Source organism: Nothoprocta perdicaria, unplaced genomic scaffold (genome assembly GCF_003342845.1).
Source record: "Nothoprocta perdicaria isolate Ctin4 unplaced genomic scaffold, notPer1 scaffold_117, whole genome shotgun sequence".
NCBI classification, from domain to species: Eukaryota; Metazoa; Chordata; class Aves; order Tinamiformes; family Tinamidae; genus Nothoprocta; species Nothoprocta perdicaria.
Window position 1 is genome coordinate 1,776,514 of NW_020454283.1, and position 26,979 is coordinate 1,803,492.

At 40.2% G+C, this 26,979-nt stretch overlaps 2 protein-coding genes across 3 annotated transcripts; both read left to right on the forward strand.

Annotated features, from left to right (window-relative positions):
* Positions 1 to 640: 640 nt before the first annotated feature.
* Positions 641 to 11,816, forward strand: MFN2 (mitofusin 2). The gene is made up of 18 exons (XM_026053598.1): positions 641 to 715; positions 981 to 1,159; positions 1,817 to 1,952; positions 2,316 to 2,478; positions 2,589 to 2,713; positions 3,027 to 3,135; positions 3,254 to 3,361; positions 3,756 to 3,909; positions 4,143 to 4,210; positions 4,374 to 4,495; positions 4,822 to 4,948; positions 5,222 to 5,326; positions 5,555 to 5,657; positions 6,297 to 6,517; positions 6,688 to 6,837; positions 7,588 to 7,784; positions 8,184 to 8,318; positions 9,046 to 11,816. The coding sequence occupies exons 2-18, from the start codon at positions 985 to 987 to the stop codon at positions 9,113 to 9,115; spliced, it is 2,268 nt and encodes a 755-aa protein (XP_025909383.1). The 5' UTR covers positions 641 to 715; positions 981 to 984; the 3' UTR covers positions 9,116 to 11,816.
* A 518-nt stretch (positions 11,817 to 12,334) lies between these two features.
* On the forward strand, positions 12,335 to 19,669 carry MIIP (migration and invasion inhibitory protein). 2 transcript variants are annotated; one of them, XM_026053700.1, is made up of 10 exons: positions 12,335 to 12,350; positions 14,059 to 14,246; positions 14,699 to 15,196; positions 15,695 to 15,800; positions 16,020 to 16,131; positions 16,324 to 16,388; positions 16,843 to 16,972; positions 17,390 to 17,486; positions 18,365 to 18,472; positions 18,841 to 19,669. In XM_026053700.1, the coding sequence occupies exons 2-10, from the start codon at positions 14,076 to 14,078 to the stop codon at positions 18,976 to 18,978; spliced, it is 1,425 nt and encodes a 474-aa protein (XP_025909485.1). In that variant the 5' UTR covers positions 12,335 to 12,350; positions 14,059 to 14,075; the 3' UTR covers positions 18,979 to 19,669. The 2 variants fall into 2 exon arrangements, with proteins under 2 accessions (XP_025909485.1, XP_025909486.1); XM_026053701.1 differs by having other exon boundaries at positions 15,698 to 15,800.
* Positions 19,670 to 26,979: the final 7,310 nt, after the last annotated feature.

The following is a 26,979-nucleotide window of genomic DNA, read 5'->3' on the forward strand; positions in this document are numbered from 1 at the left end:
CCCTGGTGCTCATGCGCGATGTACACTTTCAGCCAGGCCATTTGTATTTAATCTTGACCCTAGCCTGGTGGCCGCAGTGATGCCATTGCTGGGGTGGCCACGCGCCATTTTCTCTCCCGCCCGCGCGGCATACAACTCCCGTGAGCCCTCGCGCGCGCTGGGAGGGAGGGAGAGAGAAAGGGCGGGGAAGGAGGTGTCCTCAGCCTACAACTCCCATGAGCCCCCGCGGTCGCTAGTTGATGACGTCTGCGCCCCTCGTGAGGATGCGGCGGGGGTAAGATGGCGGTGTCGCTGGAGAGACGGTGAAGGTGAGAGGCGGGGCGGTGGCTGGCAGGAGGGCAGGGGACGGCATGGGTCGGGTGTCAGCGGCTGAAGCTGCTTGGGCGCACGGCGCTGCTCTGTGCGGACGGGATACGCCAGGGAAAGGCGGCGAGGTGCTGCCTCCCTTCAGAGGTGCGCGGAACGGCGTGAGGCGAGAGGAGGGCGCGCGCTTCCCGCCCGGCCTGCGAGGCCTGGGGAGATGGAGGTGGCTGGAGCCAGGGCGCTTGGACACCCCCGGCGCCTCATTCCTTGTCGCTTCTGCTGCAGGTCCGGGCTGGAGCCGGCGCCGCGGGAGGAGCGGCGGAACGGGGAGCGGCAGGAGAGGAATCGCTCACCGCAAGGCAGGCTCGTGCTGCCATGTCCCGCCTGTGAAAGCGTAACCGCCACCCGCAAAGTAAGCGGGCGGCTGGGTCAGTGCTGTGGGCTGCGGCCCTGTCCATGGAAAGAGAGAAGGGCAGATAATTTTTTTTTTCCTGTCGTTTGAATAATTTCTAATTGGAGAAAATCTGATAAATTATTTGTAAAAGACAGATAACTATTAAAAGTAAATATTTGTCTATATCTTGGTAGTTGTCTGCATTTGTCTTTAAATGGAGATTTACTTAAATAGCAGTTAGTGCTTGACAAGGCACCTTTACTACTGCTGTTTTCCTCTGTAGCGCAATGTCCCTGCTGTTTACCAGTTCCAAGTCAATTGTTGCAGTGAAGAAGGATAAAAGACACATGGCTGAGGTAAACGCTTCTCCGCTTAAACACTTTGTCACTGCAAAGAAGAAAATCAATGGTATCTTTGAACAGTTGGCTGCATACATCAATGAGAGCTCCTCATTCCTGGAAGGTAAGCTATATTCTTGAACCACAGTCTGTGAGAGAGCTTTGCCTGGTTCAATAAACACACGCCCAAAAAAAGATTCATTCATTTAAACAGCATTAGACCTGTTCTTATTTTCCCGTGCTACATTTGTAATTTAGATAACAATATTTGGTATGAAGGAGAGAAAATCATTTTATTGAGTGAAGCTCAGGCTTTATGTTTTGAAGGTGGTTTAAGTTTAAGCCCATTATTGCAGTGCATATAAAGATGTTAGTAATAGGTTCTTTTAATGGTGTTTTGGACTTTTTAAGTGGAAAATGCCAAGTTCTTTAGATCTTGTATTCTATAGTCCTTTGAGGGTCACTACTAGTGGCAGGTGATGTGTTTCAATAATTGGCTTTAGCAGCTTAAGACTTAGCAGGTTATTAAAGATGCTGGAGTGTTTGAAATGTTACCTTCCTTCTGTTTAAGGTAGTCTTAACCATGAGAATCCCTACTAGGAATACAAGAGATTCTAGTTGATAAACGTTGATGCAGGTTGCTTCAGGGCATAATTGCATGTTTCGGGGCTCCCTAAGAAGCTATTTTGTTACATGTGTTAAATCATGCAGAGGTGTTTTGCCAGATACTAGTGCGATTACTTCTGGAGCTCTGAAGCGTGGTTTTATTTTAATTTCTTAGAAACACACAGGAATGTGGAGCTTGACCCTGTCACCACGGAAGAGCAGGTACTGGAAGTCAAAGGTTACCTTTCAAAAGTCAGTGGCATTAGCGAAGTGCTGGCAAGGCGACACATGAAAGTGGCTTTTTTTGGAAGGTGAGTCACGTGTTCATTTTGCCTCTGCTACTCTACTCAGTCAAGCAACTGCCATCCTTAGGATTGCAGCCAATAAAAGTATTTATGGAAACATAAGTGATCCAGCTTCCTAAATGCATCGTGTGGCAGAAATCCCTGGTCCTACTCCTGTTGTAAATTGAAAATAAATATTATAGAATGTAACAGTCTTCATTTGGAGAGTTATTAAGAAAATGGAGTGGTCTTTTTGCAAGTTGCCTATATCAACTAATTTGTAATACTGTTGGAACTGCTTAGATTTTGAGAACTTGTTGTCTCTGATATCAAAACAAGTCTATCCAAATCTCAGAAGTTCAGCTGTACCTTTCTTTATTTTGCCATCAGGACAAGCAATGGAAAAAGCACTGTGATAAATGCCATGCTTTGGGACAAAGTCCTCCCTTCAGGGATTGGGCATACCACCAATTGCTTCCTGCGCGTAGAAGGAACAGACGGGCATGAAGCTTTCCTGCTTACTGAAGGCTCAGAGGAGAAGAAAAGTGTTAAGGTGTGCTTGGAAGTGATCCAAAGCTAGAAACTTCTGATAGGGAGGTAATTATCCTAACAGGTTTTAGCATACAGGAAATGTTTTAAATTGTCTGTCCCTGTCTTAAACAGACCGTAAACCAGTTGGCCCACGCTCTTCATCAAGATGAACTTCTGGATGCTGGCAGTTTAGTCAGCGTTATGTGGCCCAATTCCAAATGTCCACTCTTAAAGGATGACCTAGTGCTGATGGACAGGTGAGAGCACTTTCTTACCTTTTCTGCTTATCACGTGGTTAATACAGAAAAGTCTTCAAATACAAAGTTAGCAAACATAGGAAATTGACCCTGTTCTAGTCTATCATAGTGACAAAATCCTTCTTTGTAATTAAAAGAGTTTCTCTTTCCTGTTTTTTGTAGTTGCACATTTTACCTCCTCAGAACATAGTGTGTAGCTTACACGTGGGAAATAAATGTTACAGTTCTTTGGTATTAATTTCTACTTGTATGTGTTTAAATTGCTTCAGATCTTTTCAAACAATAATAATGTCTTCTTTCCTCTTAATGCTAGCCCTGGCATTGATGTAACCACTGAGCTGGACAGTTGGATTGACAAGTTCTGTCTGGATGCTGATGTGTTTGTCCTGGTGGCAAATTCTGAATCTACATTGATGCAGACCGTATGTTCAAGTCTCCTTGTTAACGTTCAGCAATGACTTTGGCTGATTGAGCATGAATTTGGCTACAAGTTTATACACTGACATGTTAGTCTAAGAGATTTTGTTCTGTTTTTCTTAGGAGAAACAGTTCTTCCACAAGGTGAATGAACGTTTGTCTCGACCCAATATATTTATCTTAAATAACCGCTGGGATGCATCTGCTTCTGAACCAGAATACATGGAAGAGGTTTGTGGTGTGTTTAAGTTCCTTCTCTTTGCGTGAGCATTATGGAATCCATTTTGACTCTGCTCTTTGTGGCTTAGAATCACAGATATGTGTTAGATATGATTGTTTTACAATTTAGATATTAATTGCAATTAATTTAACTACTCTAGTGAAGACTTGAGTGAGTATAAGATAGTGGTCAAAACGGGTCTCTGCACATTTCTGAGCTGGAAGCCAAGATCTTTCACAGAGTCTCTTGAGGTTACATCTCTTGGATAACCTCTGGAAGATTCTATCCATTTTGTTTTCTTTCATACTGGTAGCTTAGACCAGCAGAGGGCATCTCGTTGCCCAATCTAACTGTTTGACGTGGAACCTCAAGCGGATTTAACTGAGTGTGAGGTTTATCCTTCAGGTGCGTCGGCAGCACATGGAGCGGTGCACCAGCTTCTTGGTGGATGAACTGGGTGTGGTGGATCGAGCCCAGGCAGGGGATCGAATTTTCTTTGTGTCAGCAAAGGAAGTGCTGAACGCGAGGATTCAGAGGGCTCAAGGGATGCCAGAAGGAGGTGAGGAAAGCTAGCAGAAATTGACATGCTCGCTTTTAAGGGAAGAAAATAGAGAATATCTTGTTCCAAAAGTGGACAAAACTGGAGGGCATGTTATTAGGACAGCAACCAAAAACAAACGAGAGAACTTGACTACAGCTCTTCTGCGTTGGTCTCAGAGGAAAGCAGTTTCCTGATGGCCAAGAATTGATTGCTTTCATGAAATTTAAGTGGTTGTTTTGTACTTTCCTTAGGTGGAGCATTGGCAGATGGATTTCAAGTGAGAATGTTTGAGTTTCAGAACTTTGAAAGAAGATTTGAGGTGAGTGTTACGTGTGCTAACTTTCTTTTATGTCTTATTCCTGAGTGTCTGGGGACTAGAGCAAACATGGAATGGACCGTATCTTGAAAATAAATGATATGGGGAAGAAACTGTGTTAGTATGCTTCTGACTGTTACTAATTTTGGCTGCCTCTTGTATACAGGAATGTATCTCGCAGTCCGCAGTAAAAACAAAATTTGAGCAGCATACAGTGAGAGCAAAGCAGATTGCTGAAGATGTTCGTCTTATCATGGATTCTGTGCATGTTGCCGCCCAGGAACAGCGGTGAGGAGATGCTGATGCTTGGTGCTTGCATTCTGGGAGTATACCAAGGGAATGGGAGCATCTCTGCATGCATTTTGCATGCTTTGCATTTTAAGTGCAGAGTTTTTGGAGTTGGGAGGGCCATGTATCAGTAGTTTTGTCTTTAATAAACAAAAAGAGTATTAGAGGGGGACTCTCCTTTTTGTCCTCTGTATACATAACATTTTAGATATTGCCACTTCTGGTCTTTGTACTGGAAAACCTCATCTCCAGAATTCCAAAAGTATTCATAGCTCAGAGATGTGCTAAGCTGACTTGTTGATGAGCACTTTTTTTTTTTCCATCAGAGTTTACTGTCTGGATATGCGAGAGGAGCGGCAGGAACGTTTAGGTTTTATTGATAAACAGCTGGAGCTCCTTACTCAAGACTATAAGCGGAAGATAAAACAGATCACAGAAGAAGTGGAGAGACAGGTAAGGAAAAGTGGGTGTTTAAAAACAGAAAAGACATAATCTGAGAGAGTCACCAGCATGGTGGTCTTTGCTGTGCAGAACGTAGGTCTGTGTATTTCCAAGCTATGATTGATAAAATACTTCTTGCGTTTTTCATTTGGCCCACATAGGCCTTATGCAAAGTCATAGCGCTGATTCTTAGTGCTTGTTAAGAAAGGTGTGATTTAAGTGGTAGTTTCTCTGTCCTTGAAATAGACTGTTTAGTAACTCTGTCCTCTGTGGCTGATTCTCCAGGTATCAAATGCAATGGCTGAAGAAATTAGACGGCTTTCAGTGTTGGTAGATGAATACCAAGCAGATTTCCATCCATCTCAAGTTGTTCTTAAAGTTTACAAGAATGTAAGTGATGTTTGCTTTTCACAGGTTGCATAAGCTGCGCAAGCAGGCCTTATTTTGGTGTGAGTCAGCAATTAGACAGCTCTTTGAGATTTGATTTTGCCATTTAGAGTGTGAACGAAGCCTTTCATAGTTGTCTCGCATTGTGGAGGAGAGTACTAAAACTTGTGAGTTGTCTTAGCTATTTTTAAGTTCAATAACTGTTTTTGTTGTTGTTGTTGTTTCTGACAGGAGCTACATAAGCACATTGAGGAAGGTCTGGGCCGCAACATGTCAGACCGTTGCTCCAATGCTATCACAGCTTCCCTGCAGACAATGCAGCAAGAAATGATAGGTCAGATCAGCAGACAATATTTATCTTTCCTGTATTGTAGCACAAAACAACTAGATGGATATTCTGTGGTTCTTTTTTGCTCGGGCTGATGTTTGCTGCTTAGTTTCTGCTTTTATTAGTAATGCTTTAGAGGACTAGTCATCCTTTTTCTACTTTGTGCCTGAACTTGTGTCCTGCTAATAAATGTGATCAATCTGCATAATCCTTTGTGAGGATGAGAGAGGAATCATGCCTATATTAATGAAACAGGGATGACTCATAATTAGAAGTCTGTCTGCATGTAACCTTTATTAGAGTGTGGACAGAGTATGGGCTTAAGTGCCTTTTAAAACTCATCTTCAGATTCTATTTTCCAAGCTGTTGTTGAACTATAAACTTTGCCCACTACATGAGGGATTTGGGAGGGTCTGTAGAAAGATTTATTTGTGAGCTGATAGAAAAAATCTAAGCACTGAAGAATGCTTTCTGTGAGATGTCTTTAACTTTACAAGATATTTGGCTTTAGGAACTTTAAGATGCTAACAACAAGTGCAAAAAATAGAACAATCAATAATTACCCTGATCAGAGAATAGAAGTCCAGTTGATTCTAGTGAAACCAATAGCTCTTTTATATTTCTGTTTACTTTCTATCTATGCAGATGGTTTAAAACCCCTTCTCCCAGTGTCTTTGCGGGGACAGATAGATATGTTAATTCCCCGACAGTGCTTCACACTCAGCTATGATCTGAACTGTGACAAGCTTTGTGCTGACTTCCAAGAGGACATAGAATTCCATTTCTCTCTTGGATGGACAATGCTGGTGAATAGATTTTTGGGACCAAAGAATGGTCGTCGAGCCTTGATGGGCTATAATGACCAGGTAAGTTACCTCATTGAATAGTCAGTGGTAGATCTAATACTTGCTAATTCCAGTGGCTGCTCATGCCTTGTTGGTAGGAAGGGCTATGCTTGTATTCTGGGTTTGTTTTTGTTTTGTTTTTCCCTCTATATTTTTAAAATTATTTTGTTTTGTGTTTTTTTTCTCATTAGATTCAACGCCCTTTGACACCAGCAAATCCCAGTCTGCCTCCTTTGCCTCAGGGTTCTATGACCCAGGAAGAGCTCATGGTGTCTATGGTGACCGGATTGGCCTCATTAACTTCCCGAACTTCCATGGGGATCCTCGTGGTTGGTGGTGTGGTGAGTTGACAATCTGAGAAACATTTATATAAATACTGTTGGAACACTGATTTGAAAAGTGCTTATCTTACTGATTTCTTTAGATATTTGCGATTGACAGATACCAAAATACTTTCTTTTTTTTGATCTTCCATTCGTATATAAATATTGAGCTTATTTTACATCCTAGTTAGGTTTGGAGCCAGCTAAATGAATGCAAGTTACCAAAAAAAAAAATCCCATAAAGTTATTTCTAATATTTTTGTGAGAATAGAAGAAAAACAAATATTTTTTATTTTCCTATTGGCAGAAGAATCAAAACGGAGATTGAAAATGAAATTTCTGCCAGCAGCCTCTGATTGTATGCATCTTCATTCCTGAAAGGGAAGGGGTGTGCGTAACTTTAGATACTATGCCTGAATTTTCTTAGAACTTTCTGCTTTTTTAACTTCTGGAAAAAATACCTGTTTTGAATCCCAAAACTAGAGCAAAGTAGTAGACGTAACTTACTTGGTAACTTTATATTGGGTCAGTTTCTTATCTACATAGTATTCTAGCATCAATGTCTAAGGACAGATGACTTCTCAAAGGGAAGATGATTGTCTAAAATTGCCTTTTACTTAGAAACAGAGAATCTATGAACAGGAGAATTTGCTTTTGCACTTACAAGCATAGTTTAAATGATGATTGTAAAGAGGTAGTGTCATTCTTGACTGATGATCATGGCTTTATTTTTTTTTTTTTTTTGTCTATTTCATGCGTTGATTTTAGGTCTGGAAGGCTGTGGGTTGGAGACTGATTGCTCTTTCTTTGGGTCTTTATGGGCTCCTTTATGTATATGAACGTCTCACTTGGACCACAAAAGCAAAGGAGCGAGCTTTCAAACGCCAGTTTGTAGAGTACGCTGGTGAGAAACTACAGCTCATCGTCAGTTATACAGGTTCCAATTGCAGCCACCAAGTCCAACAGTGAGTTGCCTACATTCAGCTAAAGTCTTCTCTAATTTCTGTGATTGCTGTTTGTTTTTTAACGTAGTATTGCTTGCAAAAACAAGACAGTTCTGTGCATCAAACTCATTTCAAAAATGTGACGATACATGTGTTTTAAAACATTATTATGTTAAGTGGCCTGTTTGGTTGCTCACCAGCATTTGGATGATCTTTAGTATTAATTTTGATATATACTTGAATCTTTCAAATCATGTTGCTTTGTCTCCAAAACGTTTTCATATAGAAATAGAAAGATCTTTTCATAGTGAGTTTTCCAGAGTCAGTATCATCACTGTACATCAGAAGGGTTTATTTCTCGAGTTTGGTGCTTGATCATACCTTTCTTCATCTCTGACTGTTCTCTGTCTCGTTTCATAGAGAGCTTGCTGGAACATTTGCTCACTTGTGTCAGCAAGTGGATGTCACGCGGGAGAATCTTGAGCAGGAGATTTCTGCCATGAATAAAAAAATTGAAGTTTTGGATTCACTGCAAAGCAAAGCCAAATTGCTCAGGTTAGACTTTACCATCACTTACACACAATCATTTGCATTAAATAGCTTTTCTGCAATGTAGAGTTTGCTACAAATTATTCAGATTATGATGCATCTTTTTAGTGCAGTGATGTGAAGATAGCAAACCTCTTCCTTTGCCAGATAGCCTTCCCTTACACTATTATCTGAAAAGCAATTTGTTACTGTTACAAAATCTCACTTTAATGGAATTACAATATAGTGTAGTCTCTGTAACAGAGAAAAGAAGTCCCTTAAAAGTTGAGGCAGAAGATATTCTTGAGGAATTGCTGAACAGTGAACAATTCTCTTTTTTTTTTTTTTCTCTCGTGATAGAATAAGGAAGATACTAAGCTCCTGCACTGTCACACCTCACCTTCTCCCTCATCACACATTTCCTTCTTGCTGTTGATTTGTGCAGAATTACAGTTCCTTTCCACTTCCTCAAAAAATCAAGGTGTTTTTGTTCCTGTTGTTTTTCCTCTAAATTTTTCTTATAGACAGGATAAGATAACTTTAAAACTATAATGAAGGTTTTAGCAATCCCTAACTCAAGTTCAATTTAGCAAACAAGCGTCCTGATCTGAAGAGCACAGTTTTGGAATAGACCTCTGTGTCTTGCTGTTGATGAGTTTTAGTCATGCTGCTTTCAAATTAGCTTGAGAAAAGCTATTCTTTTCATCTAATACAGACTTTTTTCATCTAATAGTGACTTCTTTTGTCTTTGCAGGAATAAAGCAGGTTGGCTGGATAGTGAACTCAACATGTTCACACATCAATACCTGCAGCAAAGCAGATAGTGTGAGAAGAAAAGAAAATCAGCAGTTTCCCCTCAGTGCTCTCTTAATTACTGCAGAGAACATGGTGGGTGATGGAATCTCCAAAGGGATGAGCAAAAGCTATTTGCTACGTTTCCAGTCATTGTGTGGACAGTAGGATTCTGCTTTCCCGTTTCATGTCCCACCTCTAAACACTAGCTGTTTGTAACTTATTTTTCCTGCTTGGGAGGCTGGGCCACTTCAGAAGAAATGTCTGCCTCATACGTTAACAGGGGGCTTTTTAAAGCAAAATGAAATTTGGTAACAATTTGGTCAATTTAAAGTAGCAAACATTCATCACATTAAGCCATTCTAACACATCTTTCATTTTGGATTCAGCCGTTTTACTACATGCAGATAGAACTTCTGCATTCAAAGCCCTACGTTCATGCATGTGTGGTAAGCAGCTATTTGTCTAAACACTGATTTCTTGTGACACACAGGTATAAAGATGGTTTCACGGTACTTTTAAAGTCCATGACAGCGTATTTCCTAGGTTAACCTTCAGCTACTACAAAATAAGACAAACAACTGCACCTTATCACTTTATAGAAAAGTTTGTTGCTGTCAGTATGTGACATCATCATGTGACATCATATAGCATCAAAACTGAACAAAACCAGTTACCTCTCCAAGAGGGAATAAGATTTTGCTTTAGTAAACTCACTATATTTGGAGTTGGTTTCTTCTTCAGAGCTCTCGAGTTCAACAAAGCAACCTGGCCTGTTCGTGTCATCAACAAATAATGTGGGCCATAAAGTAGGTAGTATTCATTTTGATGTCCTGATAATTTGGCAGCTTATTGAGGAAGAAAAGCAGGACTGAAAAGGAAAGCCAGCTGACAGAATGCAGATAATTGCCTTATGAGATAAATTGATGAATGCATTTTCTTGGAAATGCACAGCTATGTTTCTGGAAGCAGGACTTTGGAATTCCATTACCGCTACTTGACCACAAGGACAGCATGTGGATAACAAACTGTAAGAGATTTTGCTTTGTGTAGAGTTTCCATAGGATAGAATAGTCAATGCAGTAATATGATTAATATGAATTTTTGTTTTTTTTATTCAATGCACTCTACTGGCAGACAGGTCAAACTGATCTTTGGGTTTTCCCCTGTGCAGTTTTTGAGTCTAAGATTTATGAATTGCAAGGACTCAAATCTCTTCGTATTGTAATTGAGGAAGAAGAAATTCCTACTGATTTCAGTAGCACTATGATCAGGTTCCCATGTTGCAAAATGTTTTTTCCATTTAGTACATCAATATTATACTACATATTTTAGATTGAGCTTTCTGTTCTCCCACCCTCAATCTCTACGGAATCCAAAATCAGGACCTACAGTTTTGGCGTTAATGTGAACATAAATCTGTCCAGCATTGAATATATTAGAAAATATGGATTGTCTGTGAGCAGGTCCCAGCTGCGAGTTCAGAATCACAGAAAGTTGTTTTTGTTTAATTTTTAGTCCTGTTGACGAGATTTTTTTACTTTCCAATGGCCTTGGGATTTCTCATTCATGGTCAGATGCAAATAAATGTGCCTGTGACAAATCCGCTGCTTCAAATGAAGTTCCTGGAAGAAGCAGCAGTCTTGATACTTGAGGCAAAATACTGATGTGGCCCTAAATACTTGAAGTTGTTTTAACCTTTGCAGCAAGATCGGAGGTGTCTTGGATGAATTAGAAGCTGTGGGGAAGGTTGAGACTGTTATGTCCCTGGTATGCAGGAAGCAAACAACTGAGCATTAGAACAGAGGAGTGAATTCCACAGAGCTCGGGTGTTTCATAAGTCCTTCCAGGGGACAGCTTTGAATCCAACCCAAATTAAATATCCATTTTCAACTGAGGTCTCTTTATTGTCTATAGTCAATCTCCTCGGGCAGTCAAGATCTGTGAATGGGGAGGGAGTAAACTTGTCTTTGCCTCTGGAAGCAGGTTTGTGATGAAGCATATCAGAATAAGTTGAATTACCTGCTGTTTCTGTCCTGTAGGTATTATGAGAATAAATTCAGAACTTGAATCTCCCAGGCTCTCTTCAGCCTCTATAATAAACTCTGTACCATGCAGTTGAGTTAAAACACTAAGCACATCCCTGATACAAGAGGGAATTTGTTGATTCCGTTAATCAACAGCTGTAGAAGGGAGCTGACCAGACTTCTGAAGGTTTGTGCTGCTGCCCTCTTTTTAACAGGCCTAAAGGGGAAACCCAAGGAATGATCTGCACTTTAGAGCTGGTGCTTCATCTGTAAAGTGGAAGAGATTGACAGATTCTTAGAAACTGGTGTCTTGCTGTTGTGTATGTTTCTGGTACAGCTCAGATTTTGGTGAGGTAGACTTTCTTGCTGGACCATTGAAGCACAACCTCTACAAGGCAGGAACAACCACTTAAATTTTTTTAAGACACAAAACTACTAGCAGGGGCCGGGAACTTTTTGAGTATATGTGTGACCCTTGTCACTAGAAACCGAGTGACTGAGAATCAGAGTTTAACAGAATTGACCATGAGTTGCATTCCTCTTTAAAAAAAGAAAAATAAAAAAGACTGTGCTGCTTTAATTCAGTTTGGGGGAGGAATAAATGCTCTCAGCAAGGAGGTTTTTATCTTCTGCTTTCCCTAGGTAATGATAAATAAACCTTAAAATTACTTGTTCTAAGAGCAAGCTCCCCAAACTTCTTATTAAAGAAGGCCAGCTAAATGCACTTTATCTTATTGCTGCTACTTCTTTTTGTTGTTTTGTTGATGGAGCTCTTCAAAATCCTCTTACCAGTGAGTTCTCTCTCTGCTGTATTTAAGGTGATAAATCTGCATGAATTTTTCCTCTATCAATGCTGTAAACATTGGAAACCAAAATAAATAAGTGGGAAAACCAGTTTCTGCTGCTGTGTCCTGCATGTCTTTCTGTAACGGCTTGAGCCCTGAATCTAAGCCGGGATGAACCTTGTTACCTGTACCAAGTAAGAGCCGTCACCGTGGCGGTTTTGGGGAGTGTTTTGTTTAATGGCAGCGGTCTCACGGCTTTGAGAGCAGCTCCTGGTTGTGTCGGGGGCCGCCTTGGGGGATTCCTCTCCCCGTGAAGCAGTTTCGTTTCCGCCGGGGCGGAGCGGCGGCTGCGCGCGGCGCAGGCGGGGCCGGGCTGCCCGGGCAAGGCCCGCGGCCGCGGCCGGAGCGCCCCGGGGAGCCCCCGCGCGGCCCACAGGCCGCGGAGAGCAGCGAAGGTGGGTCCGAAATGTGGCGGAAAAGTGGAGAAAAGGGAGTTTAGCCCCGCGGTTCCCACAGCGGCTGCTGCGGGGGGAGCCGGCAGCCTCCCCGGGCCCTGCCTGGCCTAGAAAGGGGCGAGTTCCCCCCTCGCCCCCATTGCGGCGCTTGGTTACCTCATGGCGGAGAAACTCGCCCTTAAGGGGCAATTCTACAAGGAATACCCAGGGATCTCTCTGCCGTACCTCGCTCAACTGTTGGAAATCTTTCCTGCTTGTATTTAGTTTCCAGACTGCCTTTTTTTTTTTTTTTTTTGCCTTTTTTTTTGCCTTTTTTTTTCCCCCTTTTAACTGAAAAAATCTAAACTCCGTTTCACAAAGCATTCTAAACCAGTTTCACAAGCTTGATGTGGTAGGGAGCACACGGGGTGAAGGATGAGGGGTTAGCTGCCTCTTGCAGATTCTGGTGAGTGACCCTCCTCTGGTAAAACCCGTACCAAAAGTCCCTCGACTAATGTGTTGTGTCTGTGGTGTGGTGGGGTTTTTTATTTTATTTTGTTGTTTTCAGAATATTTGTCTTCTAATGAGCAGTGATGGGCGGATGCTGTTAGCTTTGTCCTGCGAATGAGAACCTCCCTTTTGCTTGGCCTCAAAGAAATGTACTTTAAGTACATTTAAAGTGCTTTAAAAGTCCAGTAATGCAGCATTCACTTCTTTTAAATGGTATATTTCTCTGGTTGTTAGTATCACTCACCATTCCTTCTAATACCTCAAGTGGATTTCAGTCCTCGCCTCCAGTTGCTATAGTTCCACACGGCAAAACAAATCAGATGCCCTGTGGAGAAGGGTTTAGGATTCCTTTAGAACTAAAGGTCCTAGGGATGTGTGGTAAAAGTTTTACTAGGAAACATCAACGATCATTTTAGTCAAAGTTTTTTTTTTCTTATTTATTTTTCTTCTTTTCAAAGGTTATGTTTTATTTTTCTGTAATAAAACATTTTCTGCAAACATAGAGAAGCTTATTATGTTGTGTCTATGATGAACAGTTTGGCAGCTTTTTTTCTAAAATAACCTTGTATTTTATTGTTCTTGAATTTCCTCCTCCCTTTTCTTGGTACAAGGATATCAGGGTTTAGTGATTAATAGTCTTGGAATTACCTGAACCCTAGTCCAGATTGAGCCATCATTGAGTGTTTGTGGTCTTCTTGGCTGAGGAATGTGGAGGATAGTTTTGACTAAATACTTCTGGATGTAGTGATTTAACTTCTGGATGTAGTGATTCATTATTCATATTTTGAACATATAAATTTATCGATATTATTACAACGTGAGCTTTGATTTAAAAAAGAAGGCAGAATTATGTGTAACTATTCTCTCAGTCACTGAATGAGGTAACGTCTCTCAGTTGTTTTTTTAACATAACGGTTTTTCATGTGTTTTATCTGTAAAACTTTATCTCCATTGAGTCAGCCACCAGATTCTGAGTCCAAAATATCTGACTGCACATCTGAGGGAAGGGAAATGTGTATGGTGATAGTAGCTCTTAGAGAGCTTGAAGAGTTCTGAGATTGGCTGATTTCCCTGGAGCAATTATAGCGCCCAGTATTCCAAAACCTACAAGTGATTCTTATGAAGAACCTTCTGAAAGCGTATTTAGTTAGTTTGACCTGAATCTGCTTCTTTGCTAATGTCTCCAGTCATATTGTTCGCTCTTTTTCTGGCTTTACAGGAAAAGGTGTCCATAGGATGGAGTTAGAGCACTTGAAGAAGCTGCAGCAGGCCAACCTGGATCTTCTCAAAAGGCTCAGAATAAAGCAGGAAGAGATCAGAAAAAGGCTTCCCAGAAAACTACCCTTTCCAGCATCTTTTCATAAAAAAACAGCTCCTGAAATATCTGTGCCTGTGCCGGACAGAGGGGTATGTGTTGGGTTGGTGCTAGAAGTGCTGGGAAACAAATGAACTTAGTAGACAGCAGCTCTGCCTGTGCAATTAGTTGGTAAAGAAGATCTCTACACGTGGATCAACTGTCAGAATGTAGGGTATGGAATCAGAAAAGTAGCTGGAGTTGCTGTTAATGCTTATCCTAAAATACATTCCCTTTTAATAAACATAATCCTTTAATTGCCTCTTATCATAAAGACTGAGGGTTTAGCAGTTTTGAAATTGCATTCTAACTCTCTGTGGATCCCTGTTTTATGTTCTCCAAACATTTAACAACAGAGTCTTGTAGACAGTATTTATTCCCACCAGGAGCTTAGAGGGGTGGGGAGACTAGACTGAGCCTGAATTTCTCCTAACTGAAATGTCCTAATGAGAAGTGTTTGTAATCTGAACAATGTTCTGAGATAAGAGGGTGTCTATCTTTACAGAAGGAAAATGAAGTTGGTGCTGTAAAGACTACAACTGATCCAGCAGTTTCGGTTTCTTTGGAGCCTAGAGCTCGTGCAGACAGGGCAGTCCTTTGCTCATCACACAGATGCATGATGCTCAGCAGGAATGGCAGAGTGGAAAAGCAACAGCAAGCAAAGATGCAGCAAGAAGTAGGTTCAGATTTCAGCTTCCCTGGAAAAGAGCAAAAGGCTTTGCCAGTGTCTGCAATTGTTAAAAGTGGCAGAGAAACATCCGGAGGGGATAGGGATGACCGTACATCAAAAATGCCAGAGAAAAACTGCCTCCTTCTGGAATATGGAAAGAATAGAAAACAAGCCGTTCTCTTACACAGTCTCCAAGAGGGAGAACAGCTTACAGCTCATTTGGACCCTTCACTGAGCAAAATGCAAAACGAAGAGACAAGCAAGGGTGCCTTCATTAAAGAGCCCATAACCCCTAAATCAATCCTGCTGACATCTCGGTCCAAAGAGTTGAAGGTAAATGCTGAAACCAGTGCCTTGCTCATTTTTACAACTCAGTAGGGAGACAGGGGAAGAGGTCAAGAAAAAAATGGTTACCTTGTTCCGCGTTGTAAATTAGAAGTCAGGATTAGAACTGTCCCCTGTCCTAGCAGCCAAAGGCTGTCAGCAACTCATTCAGTACCTGCCTTCTTTAACTGTTGAATCACAGGGAGATTCTGTAGTTTCTTGGCCTTCGTGTACTCAGGGATAACAGCGTGATGCACTACTGATGCTACATTGCTTGTTTCCTGAAGGCTGTTGGCATAACTGGCCTGCTCCTTGGGGATGTGTGATGCAGGGATGTTGGCATTCTGTAGTAAGTCCTTGAATAGACTTTCTGCATGATTTTGGGCAAGTCACTTGCTTCTTCCCAAGCTGCACCTTAGCTGCTGAAGGTACAGGAAGCCTTTCTGAATTTGTTTTGGGTTTGGGGTTTTTTTTTCTCTTCTTTTTTTTTTTTTTTTTTTTTCCCAGCAGAAGGAAGCTGGTCATGTGACATTTCAGTCTGAGCCTGTAGAATGTACCATCCCTGCGAGTAGTTGGTCTGCGCGTCCTTTCCTGGGTTATGACTGGATTGCAGGTGAGTCCTAAACGGGAAGCAAAGTTTTCAGCATGATGTGGTAATGTGAAGAGTGAAAACACACACACACACACACACACAGTGAAATCTCTGGCTTGACCTGATGATAAACTCAAGTTCTCCTCAATATCCTCGCTCTGGTACTGCGAACCTTTGACTATCCTGAGTCTTTTCTGTAATGCTTGCTTTGGTGCTTACCTGGGTTTCTGTTCTTCTCAGGACTCCTAGATTCAAACTCTTCAGTAGCAGAAAAATCTGACCAATATTTTGCCGAGCTGAAGGCATTTCGGCAGGCCAACAGAGAAGCATGTGTCCATGAACACCATCTGCAGTAAGTGCATACAGGGGGATTTGATGAAGCAGATCCCTGTAGATTAAAAGTTTAGTCTGGCTGGAGTGGGAGGTTTTAAGTGTGGCTCTGTAGGTCTTTACCTCCCAGACAGAAGCTTAAGCTTAGAAAAGGTGGAGTCTGTTCAGAGAGTCTGTCCCTCCCGATCGCTGACAGTTTTGTTTGTTTCTTTAGGTCCGAGGCTCTGGATTTTGTGTTTCCTGACCAAGAAGCAGATTTGATAACCAGTTCCCATAAGTGTAAGATCAGATTTCTCATAAATGTAAAATCAGCTTTCTTCCTAATCCAGTTTTGGTAAACAAACCACTGGGCAGTCTTGGGCTGTCTTTGGGGAGAGCACCATACCACATAAGAAGAGTGTGTTTTTTTTAACAGCTACTTCTACTCCAGACTCAGCTTCCTGTTCTGATGAGTCTTGAGTCTTCTAGCGATCCTCTCTCAATCAGAGTCTTTATTTTGTCAGAGTTTCTTGTAATTGACTAAGTTCTGTTTTAAGCTTAGGAAGTTGAGTTTTCGGTTTGCTTTTTAGGAACCTTCTTGGGGACAGGATATGTAAAAGATCTTTTTCTGAAAAAGAGCTCTGCCTCTGTAGAACACATGTATGGCATTGTAGTAAGAGAAGGCTTTGTAGCCTGGCTTGAAGAACCTACTGGTAAACTAGAAATACAGTGATGATTCTCTGATCTGCGGCAGGTGTTTACTGTTACCGACTAAATCAACGTCTCTTCACTGTCCCTGTGGATTCAGAATCTGCCTGCCCTGTGTGTAAGATCCCACGAACCTACTGGCCCCCAGAGACTCAGGAAGAGCCAGCCTACGTCAGGTAAATGAGAACTATTATTTTGTCTCCTTGAGTTCAGCATATTACAGTGGGGAAGAAAAAACTGATTCTGTGAAGGAGAAAACAACTTCAAAATCATTCTGTGATTCTGTGAAATAGCTGTTAAGAAGGTTGCTGTTCTCAAGGCAGAGAGATGTCTGGCTTAAAAACCATCAAAACCCCTACTATTCGTAGGGTTTCTTCTAGAAGTAGAAACAATGTTGAAGTCAGAGACAAATATATGTTTGATCTGAATTCAGTCTGGAACCTGAACTGTACATGTTAAATGTTCTGAGGCGCTAATCTGAAACTGTTTCAGTTAGTTCACTTTGGGATTAGACCTTTGGATTTTGAGTGGGGAAGGAGATTCCTGATACCTTGAGGAAGGTGTAAGCAATTTTTTCCCTTCTGTGGCTGCAGGGTCAGCATTCCCAGGTCTACCCTTATGCCTGCCTACAAATACAAAGCCCATCGCAGGAAAAGCTTCAAGCCTRCTGACAGTCTGGCTTTACCCTCGGTGAGTTGCCACCTTCTTGCTACTAGTGAAAGCTACATTGGTTGTTGTAATAGTGCAAGAGAGAAAGAAAATCTGGGGCTCAATCACTCAGGTGGTAGTCACACAGAAATTTCTGTGAATGGGAGGTTTCAGGTCTGTTAAGGGCTTCTGATCTGGGACACTTGAAACAGCAGGAAATGCACTGAAAGGGATGAGTGTGGAAGCATCTAGCCAGTATAATGCATATCACCCTCTACAGCTAGAACTTCAAAATGCTTTGCATATGACACTGAGAAAAAGTGTCATATGGAACTGTACACATGAGTCACCTGTTTTAGGCCTCACCAGAAGAACCATAGCTAAGAGTGCCTGTTTCTTTCCACACACGTTAAAAGAGTCTAGATGACAAACTTCTGTGGAATATCAAGATTATATAGTGGTCAGACAAAATCAGCAATTTGTTGTAAGTTTGGGTTTAAAACTGTTTCCATAGAATTAGTCCTGTATTCAAGCCAGTTGGCAACACTGCAGGCAGTATTACTCACCAGACCCAGCCTGCCCTGGAGATTTCCAGGGAAGACATAGGAAGAAGCCTGGTTTGAGGTTTAGGGAGGTGAATGAGTCAGTTATGAACCCAGGAACCCGACCTTTATGAACTTACCTCAAGGGAAGAGATCATTTCAGAAATAATTAAGCAGAGAAAGGAAGAAAAGTGTACAGATAAACAATTTCACTTTATTAGAAGAGATTTCTTCTGCACCTTTACTCATAGAAAGTTCCTCAAAAAATTAAGTAGCTTCCCAAGCCTCCCTGTGGAGAATTTCTTATTTAGAAAGACCAGGCCACAGTAGCCTAACAGAGAAGGTGTTCACGTACAGTATTCCCGTCTTTTCTCACAGCATTGTCTGGTTGGCTGGGAAAATGTCATCTCTTCCAATAACCCCACACTCAGCAGTTTGGATCTGCGGGCTTTACTGAAGGACAAGACTTCGCACCATCCTCATCTGGTAAGAACAGCCTCTTACCTGTCCCTGCAGCTGTGTGAACTGCACCGATGGGAATTGTAATCCTGTGTTTCTAAGCAGTACGATAATTGTGATTGCCTCAGCAAAAGAAGCAGCCTAGATTGTGCAGGATTTTGTCGTCTTGCCTCCTCCCAGAGCAGTATGAATCGGAGCACTTCTGGCTCCTTATCTGTACAAGGAAACAGCATCTTTTTGCTGCAGTCTAGACTTCTGTGTATGGACACAAAAAAGCAAAGGGGAGCTGCATAACAACAGCACAAAGTCAAAAAGCCTCATCACCAATTTTCAGCATAATTTAAAAAAATTACTTTGTCATTGTTTAACTAACAGTGTCTTCATTTGGATTGCAGAACTTGGTGTCCAGAGTGTCAGGAGGAACYAGAACTAACCAGCTCCTAAACCTGGCCCATTTGCTACACTTAAGATTTAACAGTGGAGCAAGAAGGAGCAAAACAAACACGAACACTTCAGAGCATCTCGAATTTTAAATACTACTACCTCAACTCTGTTAACCACTGACCTGATTGCCTCAGGGCAAAGAATGGGAAGAACTAAATTCAATTAAAAATAAATCCTTCAACAGGAGATTTTTATTTTTGTAGTCATGCACATCCACAAGTACCCAAATGCCCATATCTGAATGTATAAACTTGTCCGTGTGTTTTTACCTTTTCTTTGCCTTTTGGAAGCTGCTTTAAGGAGATGCATGAACTTTGATGCCTAGGGCTTGGTAAGGGGATGTGGAAATAATGACTAGTACTGTTGCCACTAGGAGAGCCACAGCAAGAGCTATGTACAGAGTTCATCTGCCACCTCAGTGAAGTAAACCAGAAATGCAATGTTAATTCTGAAAGCTGGAGTAAGGAACTGCCTATGAGCAGCTTGGCACGATGTGGTATGTACCACTGTGCTCATTTCCAAATGTGAGTAATGCCAAACATTATTACTTTGAGTAATGCCAAACATTATTACTTAATTCATTAGACTTGAGATACTCAATAACTTAGTTAAAAAAACCCCAAAACTTCCTCATGTAAGCCCAGTGTCTGTAGCTGCAGGATTACATTATGGATCTGAAAAAGTTAAAATAGAATGACATTTTATTAATGAAAAAGTTAATTAATGCCTTAAAATGTCTGCAAGTTATGTTTACCTCTGATTTTTCCAATATATTTTGGAGACAAGCCCTTGGAATTGTTAAATTGTACCAAAACAAAGTGCATTATGTGGTGTGATTTGTACTGTATGGTATAATCTTACTTTGCTTGACTAAAAACAATAAATTCAACATATTTTCTTTTTAATCTTGAATAAGCTTGAAACAGGAATTTCTTCCGTAAGGATTTTGTAAGATATTATGAAACCTTTTCTACTAATATTTGCGTACAGAAGCAAATCAAATCTATTTCAAATTTATTTCTGGGAGCTAACTTGACAGAAGGATTTAGGTTTGCAACAAAGAGATTTTTAGTTCCTTGCTATTTCCTGTTTGTTACTTTTATATTCAGTATGTGATTTGTTTGTCATCAGATCATGCATCATCAGATTGCCATTTTGACTGACTTTTTTTTAAAAACAAGGAAAGCTTCATGATTTTTTGAAATCCTAATGTGAGATTGTTAGAGCGAACAGTGAAAAGCATGACTGAACAGTTTAGAGTTGTGTAGACAGTGGAAAGTGGATGGAATTTCTCACATTATTTCCATTATTGAAAATAGTTTAAAAAATAATTCAGCAAATATAAAATAGTAGTTGCAAATTGGTGTACCAAAGTAGGATGTTTTCAACACTTCTACCACCTTGAGTTCACACTAAAATATTAGATATTATAAACATTTTTATTTTCGTATTTTTCTCCTGAAATACAGTAAATACAGGAAGCCGGAGCTCCTTACAAGTGCAAATGATGAACTGCTTGGTTGAACGTGTGCTTCCCCTCTCTCCCCATTGTCAGCCTGGACCTTGGAGGAGTAGGTCTTGGGCAGAGTGGCATATCTCAAGAAAAAACACTTTTTTTTTCCCATGTGCATGCTTCCAGCATGGTTACAGATTAGCTTTAACTCTCTTTTCATATCCTTCCTCTTGTATTCTCGTGTCCTCTTTTCTGATGGCACTTTCTACCAAGGTGCCCAGGCTCAAAATATTCATGACGGGAAGTACTTTCTTTAATAAAATAATGACACCTTATATCATTTATTTTTTGTGTTAACTCCTATATTTTTTCTTTTTGATTATTAATCCTTTTATTAAGAATATAGCATTAAGAATAGAGTAACCCTTTCTATGTTGTTTGTGTAGCTACATCTTCGTATCAGTGCAGAATAAGGGTATATCATGATGAATGCAGACCCCTCTTCTGGCTGCATTGATTTTTTTCAAAGACAGGAGATCTGAAAGTGAGTAAAACCTTATATTTTAATCAGAAAACCTGACCTTGGACACGTATAGATTCCTCATCTTTTAGTAAGAAGGTGGCTCGTACCTTTGATCATCACATTTCAAGGCAAAGTCATCAAAAAGATGCTCCAGCTTTGCATGTGACTGCAGCTGCTGTAAATGAGTGCATTCTCTCTCATCTCTTTTTCTCATGATCACTCTGGTAAGATGAGTCCTGTGGGCCAAACAGTGTGGATGCTTATGTATTCAAGATGTCAAAGTAAGTTACCAAGCCTAGTTAGCATAGTTTGAACAGCAATAATGCAAGGAATTACAGAACTGTCATTTCTAGAAAGCGAGGTCATGCTTTCAGAGAATCAGATTTTATTTTTATTTGTTTTTGAATATGAACCTAAATTCTAACCCCAAAGGCAGGCAGCTGAAATAGTGTTACTCCACAGACGGGTGAAGCTTGTAACAAGCCTGCACAAGCTGCAGCTTTTGCATCATGTGCTWTGAGAATTAGTTAGAATGTAGGTACATGAATGAAGGGTACAGGGCAGTAACAAACATTTGCATAGAAGCTTTGCCTAGTAAATGTTATGTAATCCATGATATTTTACCCTTTCTTGAAGGACAGTGACGGAGATATGGTAACTTGTCACCTGGGTTAGCTTGGAAAGGAATTCATCTTTTTACTAATGGAAAAGTTGTATTTCATCTAGATAAAGTGGTTTCTGCACATGGGCTTTGTAGCACTCAGGGTGGTTGAGCCCATGCTGGAATCTGCACTTCTAGAGGAGAACACAGGGTGGAGGTAGCATGTTCGGGAAACCAGGATTGTGGATTAGGAATATGAGGGAGGGAGAGAGGCTGGGATCCTCCAGTGTGATGATGTGTGTGGTTCCAGTGGAAGTAACACGAAGTATCTGGCAAAATTGGGAACTGCTATATTGCTCCTAAGTCAGTGTCACAAACAGTCTGAAGAGCCWAGAGGAAGTCCAGCATTCTTGATTTCATACATATATATGTGTGTGTGTGTATATATATATATATATATTTCTGTTCATAGTAATTGAAACATGCTGGCCCAGTCTGTGCAGCTGTGTTTGCTGTTAATGTCTAGCTCCCATAGTGATTTGTGTTGGTTCTCTCCTGGCATGAGTGATAACTGCCTGATGCTTTGATGGTAAAGCTGGTGGTTTAGTTCCTTTCTGTGACTATCTTATCTCTGTATAACTGTGATTTGTAAGCTGGGAAATCTGATTTTGCTTATTTAAATGAACACAGCATAGTAAATAATGTATTTGTTACTGGTTTTGACAAAAAATAAAGTGGAGTTCAGCCTTTAAAAACGAACTCTCTATGTTTCTCATCAGTGGTAGGCTGCCACTGGTGCTACTCTGTCCATGTTTGCTACCTAGAGGACCGTTTCAGTGAGGTTTCAGGATCAGATGTTTCTTGCTGTAAATGTATTGCAAGAATTAATAACAAGATTCATGAATGAGGATAGTGTTGATTTATTCATTCTGTTTTGTTATCAGTATGTCAAAGAATGACTGTTCAGAATGCTTTTGACAGGTCTTAGATGAAATGCCTGTGCCTGGTGAGGACTTGCTTTTGAACCAATCACCAACTTGGATTTTGGAGCTTGTAGCTCTTTGGAATTTGTTTTCAGACTGTCAAATATGAAAACAGGAGAGAAATCCTTCCCCTTCTTTTCCAGGCTAGCCCCTCCACCCCCAGTTCACCAGCTTCTTGGMAAATTGCAGACCAAATGTAAGGAGCCTCTGTGTTCACTGAGTATAATCTTTTGCTTACACGGCTGGGGAAAATACACGGCTAGGGAAAGAAGAAGTCCCTAAATTTTCTGTGTTCAGATTCTCAAATGTAGTTAACGTTTTATGCTAGTTTTTGTTTGTTTGTTTTTTTAAAAAAAGATCATGACATACACTATCATTAATTTATTTCATGTTTCCTTTTTTTTTCTTTATATTTATTGACACAAAGGAAAACTCATCTTGCTTCTGTTAATAAGTTGTATAAACCTCAGCTTTTAATTCAGAATACTAAGAAATGAGTTACCCAAAAAGTATGTGACAGAACTGGAAACTAATGAGTCCAAATCTTGTGTTTTAACCACAAACGAACAGGCCTCCCCAAGCATTGCTATTTCTGATTTTAAATTAAAATACAGAGAATTGGAATTCTTGGTGCTTTTTCAATTTCCTTGTTTTATTTCCCAGACACACACAGATTACATTTAAACAACTGAAACAATAACATTAGCAATCGCTTAGCAATTAACAAATGTGAAATATTTGCCCAAGGGGTAGTTAAGTAGTTCTAGGGAAACTTGGGCCCATTTTTCATTATTTCAACCTGAGTGAGATTCTTTTCCAGCACTATAGATCCAGAATTACTCTGTTGAACTCATTAATTTTGTCTGGATTTGTATTTGTGTACATTTTCTGATAATAGAAGGAAATGTAAGACTGAAAGCTTCAGTRATCCTCTAAAAGAATGTGTTTAAGTAAAACATAAATTAATTTTTGGGGTACAGTAAGATCATAAGTAATTTCCAGTAAGCGGTGAACGAGAGTTTCATCCTGAAACAGCTGGTGTCTTTGGGAACAGCTTATTACAGAACAACCTCAGGGGTTAAATACTTTGCTGAAGTAAATGAACCTGGCCTCTCTGTCAGTGCAGTTCACACCAGCAAAATATCTGAAAATAGATCTTCGTGAAATGACAAGGCTCTGCAAAAGCCTCTTTCACCTCTCATTTTGGCCCAGTCTTATTCTTGGATCTCTCACTTGATAGTACTTCTCACAAATGTTATTTGTTTAGCATCTTCTGCAAGAACTTACGGACTGGAAATTGTTGAGGGTAAGAGTTTCTTTTTTCATTATGTTCACAGAAGAAKAGCAGCTTCCAAAAACTGTAAGTGAGAAAGGGATCAGGTTTTAATGAGCAAGTGAATCTTGAACAAAACCTCCACACTGGAATATTATTAAAGGTGCTGTCAAATACTCAATTTTTAAGAAAAGCTACTGTTAAAATTTCTTGCTCACTCACATGCTCACTCTCTCTAATACAGGTTTTAATTGTAATATCCAGTCAGTCCAAGCTTGTCTCATTACTGTCTTCTTTGTAGTGAGCTGATCGTTTCTCCCCAGTCTTCATGAGTTTCTTCCAGACTAAGCTTTTCCATGCTTTCAGTTGATTCTGTTTGTCTTCTCTAAATGAAATATATGGAACACTCTTCAAAATTCAGGATGAAGTTTTTCTTGAGTGCAAAGGGCAGATGCCTCCTCCTCTTGCTTCTAGTTCCTGGTCATATCCTGGTAAGGAGAAATTGCTATAAAGCGAAGTCTGGTTTTGCTCCTGAAACCAGATCAGAACACAGTGATGTGAAGATGCTGTGCTGCAGGCAGCCTTAACAGCTKTGAGGGACTCGAGAATCTCAAGAAAGTGAGAATGGATTTGGTAGAAATCAAATACATTCTCTATCAAGGGTAGCTTTTCTTAAAGGGGAGAGGAGCCTTAAACAAATAATGTTGTTGTAGATCATTTAAGGTAACAGTATGGTTATTCCAACAGGGGAAAATACTTCTGAATTAAATTAAACCAGTATTAGTATAGTGTAAATGGAAGAGAAGTCATGAAATGAAGCACTTAGCCTTCATGTGGTATCAAAATCTGGCTGATCTTTACAACCCCCCAGCTTTCTTTACTGCTCTGTTTATCAAGTGTCTGTCCATTTGGATTTCTGAGGATGCACCCTCGAGCTTCTCTATTTCTAGCAAGATATAGGAGGACAAGTATAAAATAATTGATATTTAAATAGCAAAATCTCTGTCAAGAGTTTTCTCTGTGGAGAATGACAACATATAAATCTGTCATTCCCTTCCAGAAGCTGTAGTCAGAATTACTGAAAGTACAGACATGATGAGATCTTTCTTCTAAGGTCGTCTCTCTCTCAGCCAGTCTGTAGGCATAGTAATTCTGTGATAAGGTTTTGGTTTCTTTCATGGAAGCCAAGTTTTTCCTGATAGCATACGGTTCTCTGTCAGCTCTTCTCATTTTTCAGTCTGACTCAAAATACACTTTGGTTTTGAAGTTGCTGTGCACCAGAAAAAAAGCCCTTGCACAAAGATTATTTTTTCATAATATTAATTATTTCTTTATGAAGGTAGTATTATTAGTTTGGAGGACTAATATGGGATAAGAAGGCTGTTTTAACCATGCCAATTTTATGTAAATGACTTTAAAAAAAACGTATTTGAAAGACAGGCATGTTATTATTGTTYAGATGGTCAGTCTGACACATATTTTAACTAAATTGTTTCCATCAAAGCTCTGAGTGACTCAACACAATCAAAGAGTGAATAAAATGGCAGGCATATCATTAACTGGCAGGCAGTTTTGCATATAAACTGAGYGAAGATCTCCAGTAGCAGGAAATGCAGAGTTACTTTTGCAGATACCTGAGCCTTTTTAAGTATAGCAATTACAAAAAGTGACTTTAATATGTCTCKATGGCAAGAATATAGCACTACCATATGTCAGAAGACAATCACATGGAAGTAAGTAGAAAGAAAGCAAGAGCCCATGAAAAAGTCTTTTTGTAAGAGTTCATAGACCTTGGATGAAGCAAGACTTCTTGCAGGAGGTCTAAAATCAGATGCAAAGATTCTTTTTTTCCSAAAGAAACTCTATCCTCTGCTTTCTGGAGAACCATTGCAGCAACTATGTTAAGGTGCAGAGCCATCAAGAACAATTAATACTGACAGAATTTCCAGTTTTTCTGCAGTCAGGTATTGGCTTTTCACATAGGTACTTTTTAACATTATATCTTGTATAGTAAGTTAAGTAAATAAATCTCAATAAGGTTTATTACTAACACTAAATAACGTTAGTCTTTCTCAGGAACAAAGACCAGGATGCATCTCCTTCCGTTGGCTGTTAATTACCAGGAAATTATCTGCTCAGCAAGAGCACAGCTGATTGAGGCAAAAGTCCCCAGCTGCAAACAAACAAGAATTAATCTGTTCTTCTCTTATTTTAGATGGCAGGTTTTGCATGTTTGTGAAACTTCATATGAAGCAAGAAAGTTGATTTCTTTTTCTATTACTTTTACTAGAGAACAAAACTCTCCGAAAATGCCCATCAGCAARAAACCACAGTAACTGAAATGATTTGGGATTTCCCCAACATTTTGGGATTCTATTATGGCCTGAGCTGATTGCAACCATTTTACTTCCTCCTAGAAGCTTSTGTTTTAAGTCATGGATACAAGAGCCCTGTGTCACTGTCTCTGCTCATCACACTGGACCACTACCTGAAGGTAAATTGCTAAATCAGTTTAGCTTTGCAGATCATGTTACCAAGAATGGCTGCAGCATATTTAAGGTATAACATGAGACAATTAAATGGACTGATAAATATTTAATACAGGTGATAAGGGAAACATATGAGCCACAAAACTAGCATCACAATCAAAGCAGTATAGAGGGATGGAATCATCTGAGGCTCACTTAACCTAAGTTGCACTTTTTTTTTCTTAACATATTCAAATAAGTTTGAATAATTTGACGACTACAACCAACTCAAAGTCCAGTTGCTTGCCTGCCAAGCAGCGTTTTTCAGAAGCATCACGGTGCACCAGTGTGGGCCTCCCCTCTGTCCTCTCTGGGCTGCTGAATGGTTTCCAGAAAGATTTAGTATGTTGGTTCGCTTTCAATGGCAAGCAATCTTCTCCTTGTGCATTGCTGCCTTTAGCACCTAAACCAAAAGGAGATTCAGATGCATCTTATCAAACAAGTATTATAAATAATACTACCATACTCCTAAAGGCACCTTTTTTTTTTTTTTTAGATAGTCCCTGAGGAAAGAATACAGGAATAGGGAGTTGGTTTGTTTTTTTTCTATTTTATTCCTGTTTTCTCTTATTTTTCATATTAACATGGAGGATTATTTTCTAGGAAACCCAGGCAACGTTTTGAGAATGATAGCGTGGGTTTATTTTAAAATAGAGATGCTTCTTCCCATTCCGGATATGGCTCCTTTTGGAAAGCCCCTTTTATTGTATTTGAATGAAATCAAAACAA

Excerpts from the sequence above, each read along its gene's own strand:
- MFN2 (XM_026053598.1), top strand. The coding sequence starts at position 985 with ATGTCCCTGCTGTTTACCAGTTCCAAGTCAATTGTTGCAGTGAAGAAG. Across the intron at positions 1,953-2,315 it reads AAAGTGGCTTTTTTTGGAAG|GACAAGCAATGGAAAAAGCA; the intron begins GTGAGTCACGTG and ends TTTTGCCATCAG. Across the intron at positions 8,319-9,045 it reads AGCAAAGCCAAATTGCTCAG|GAATAAAGCAGGTTGGCTGG; the intron begins GTTAGACTTTAC and ends TTGTCTTTGCAG.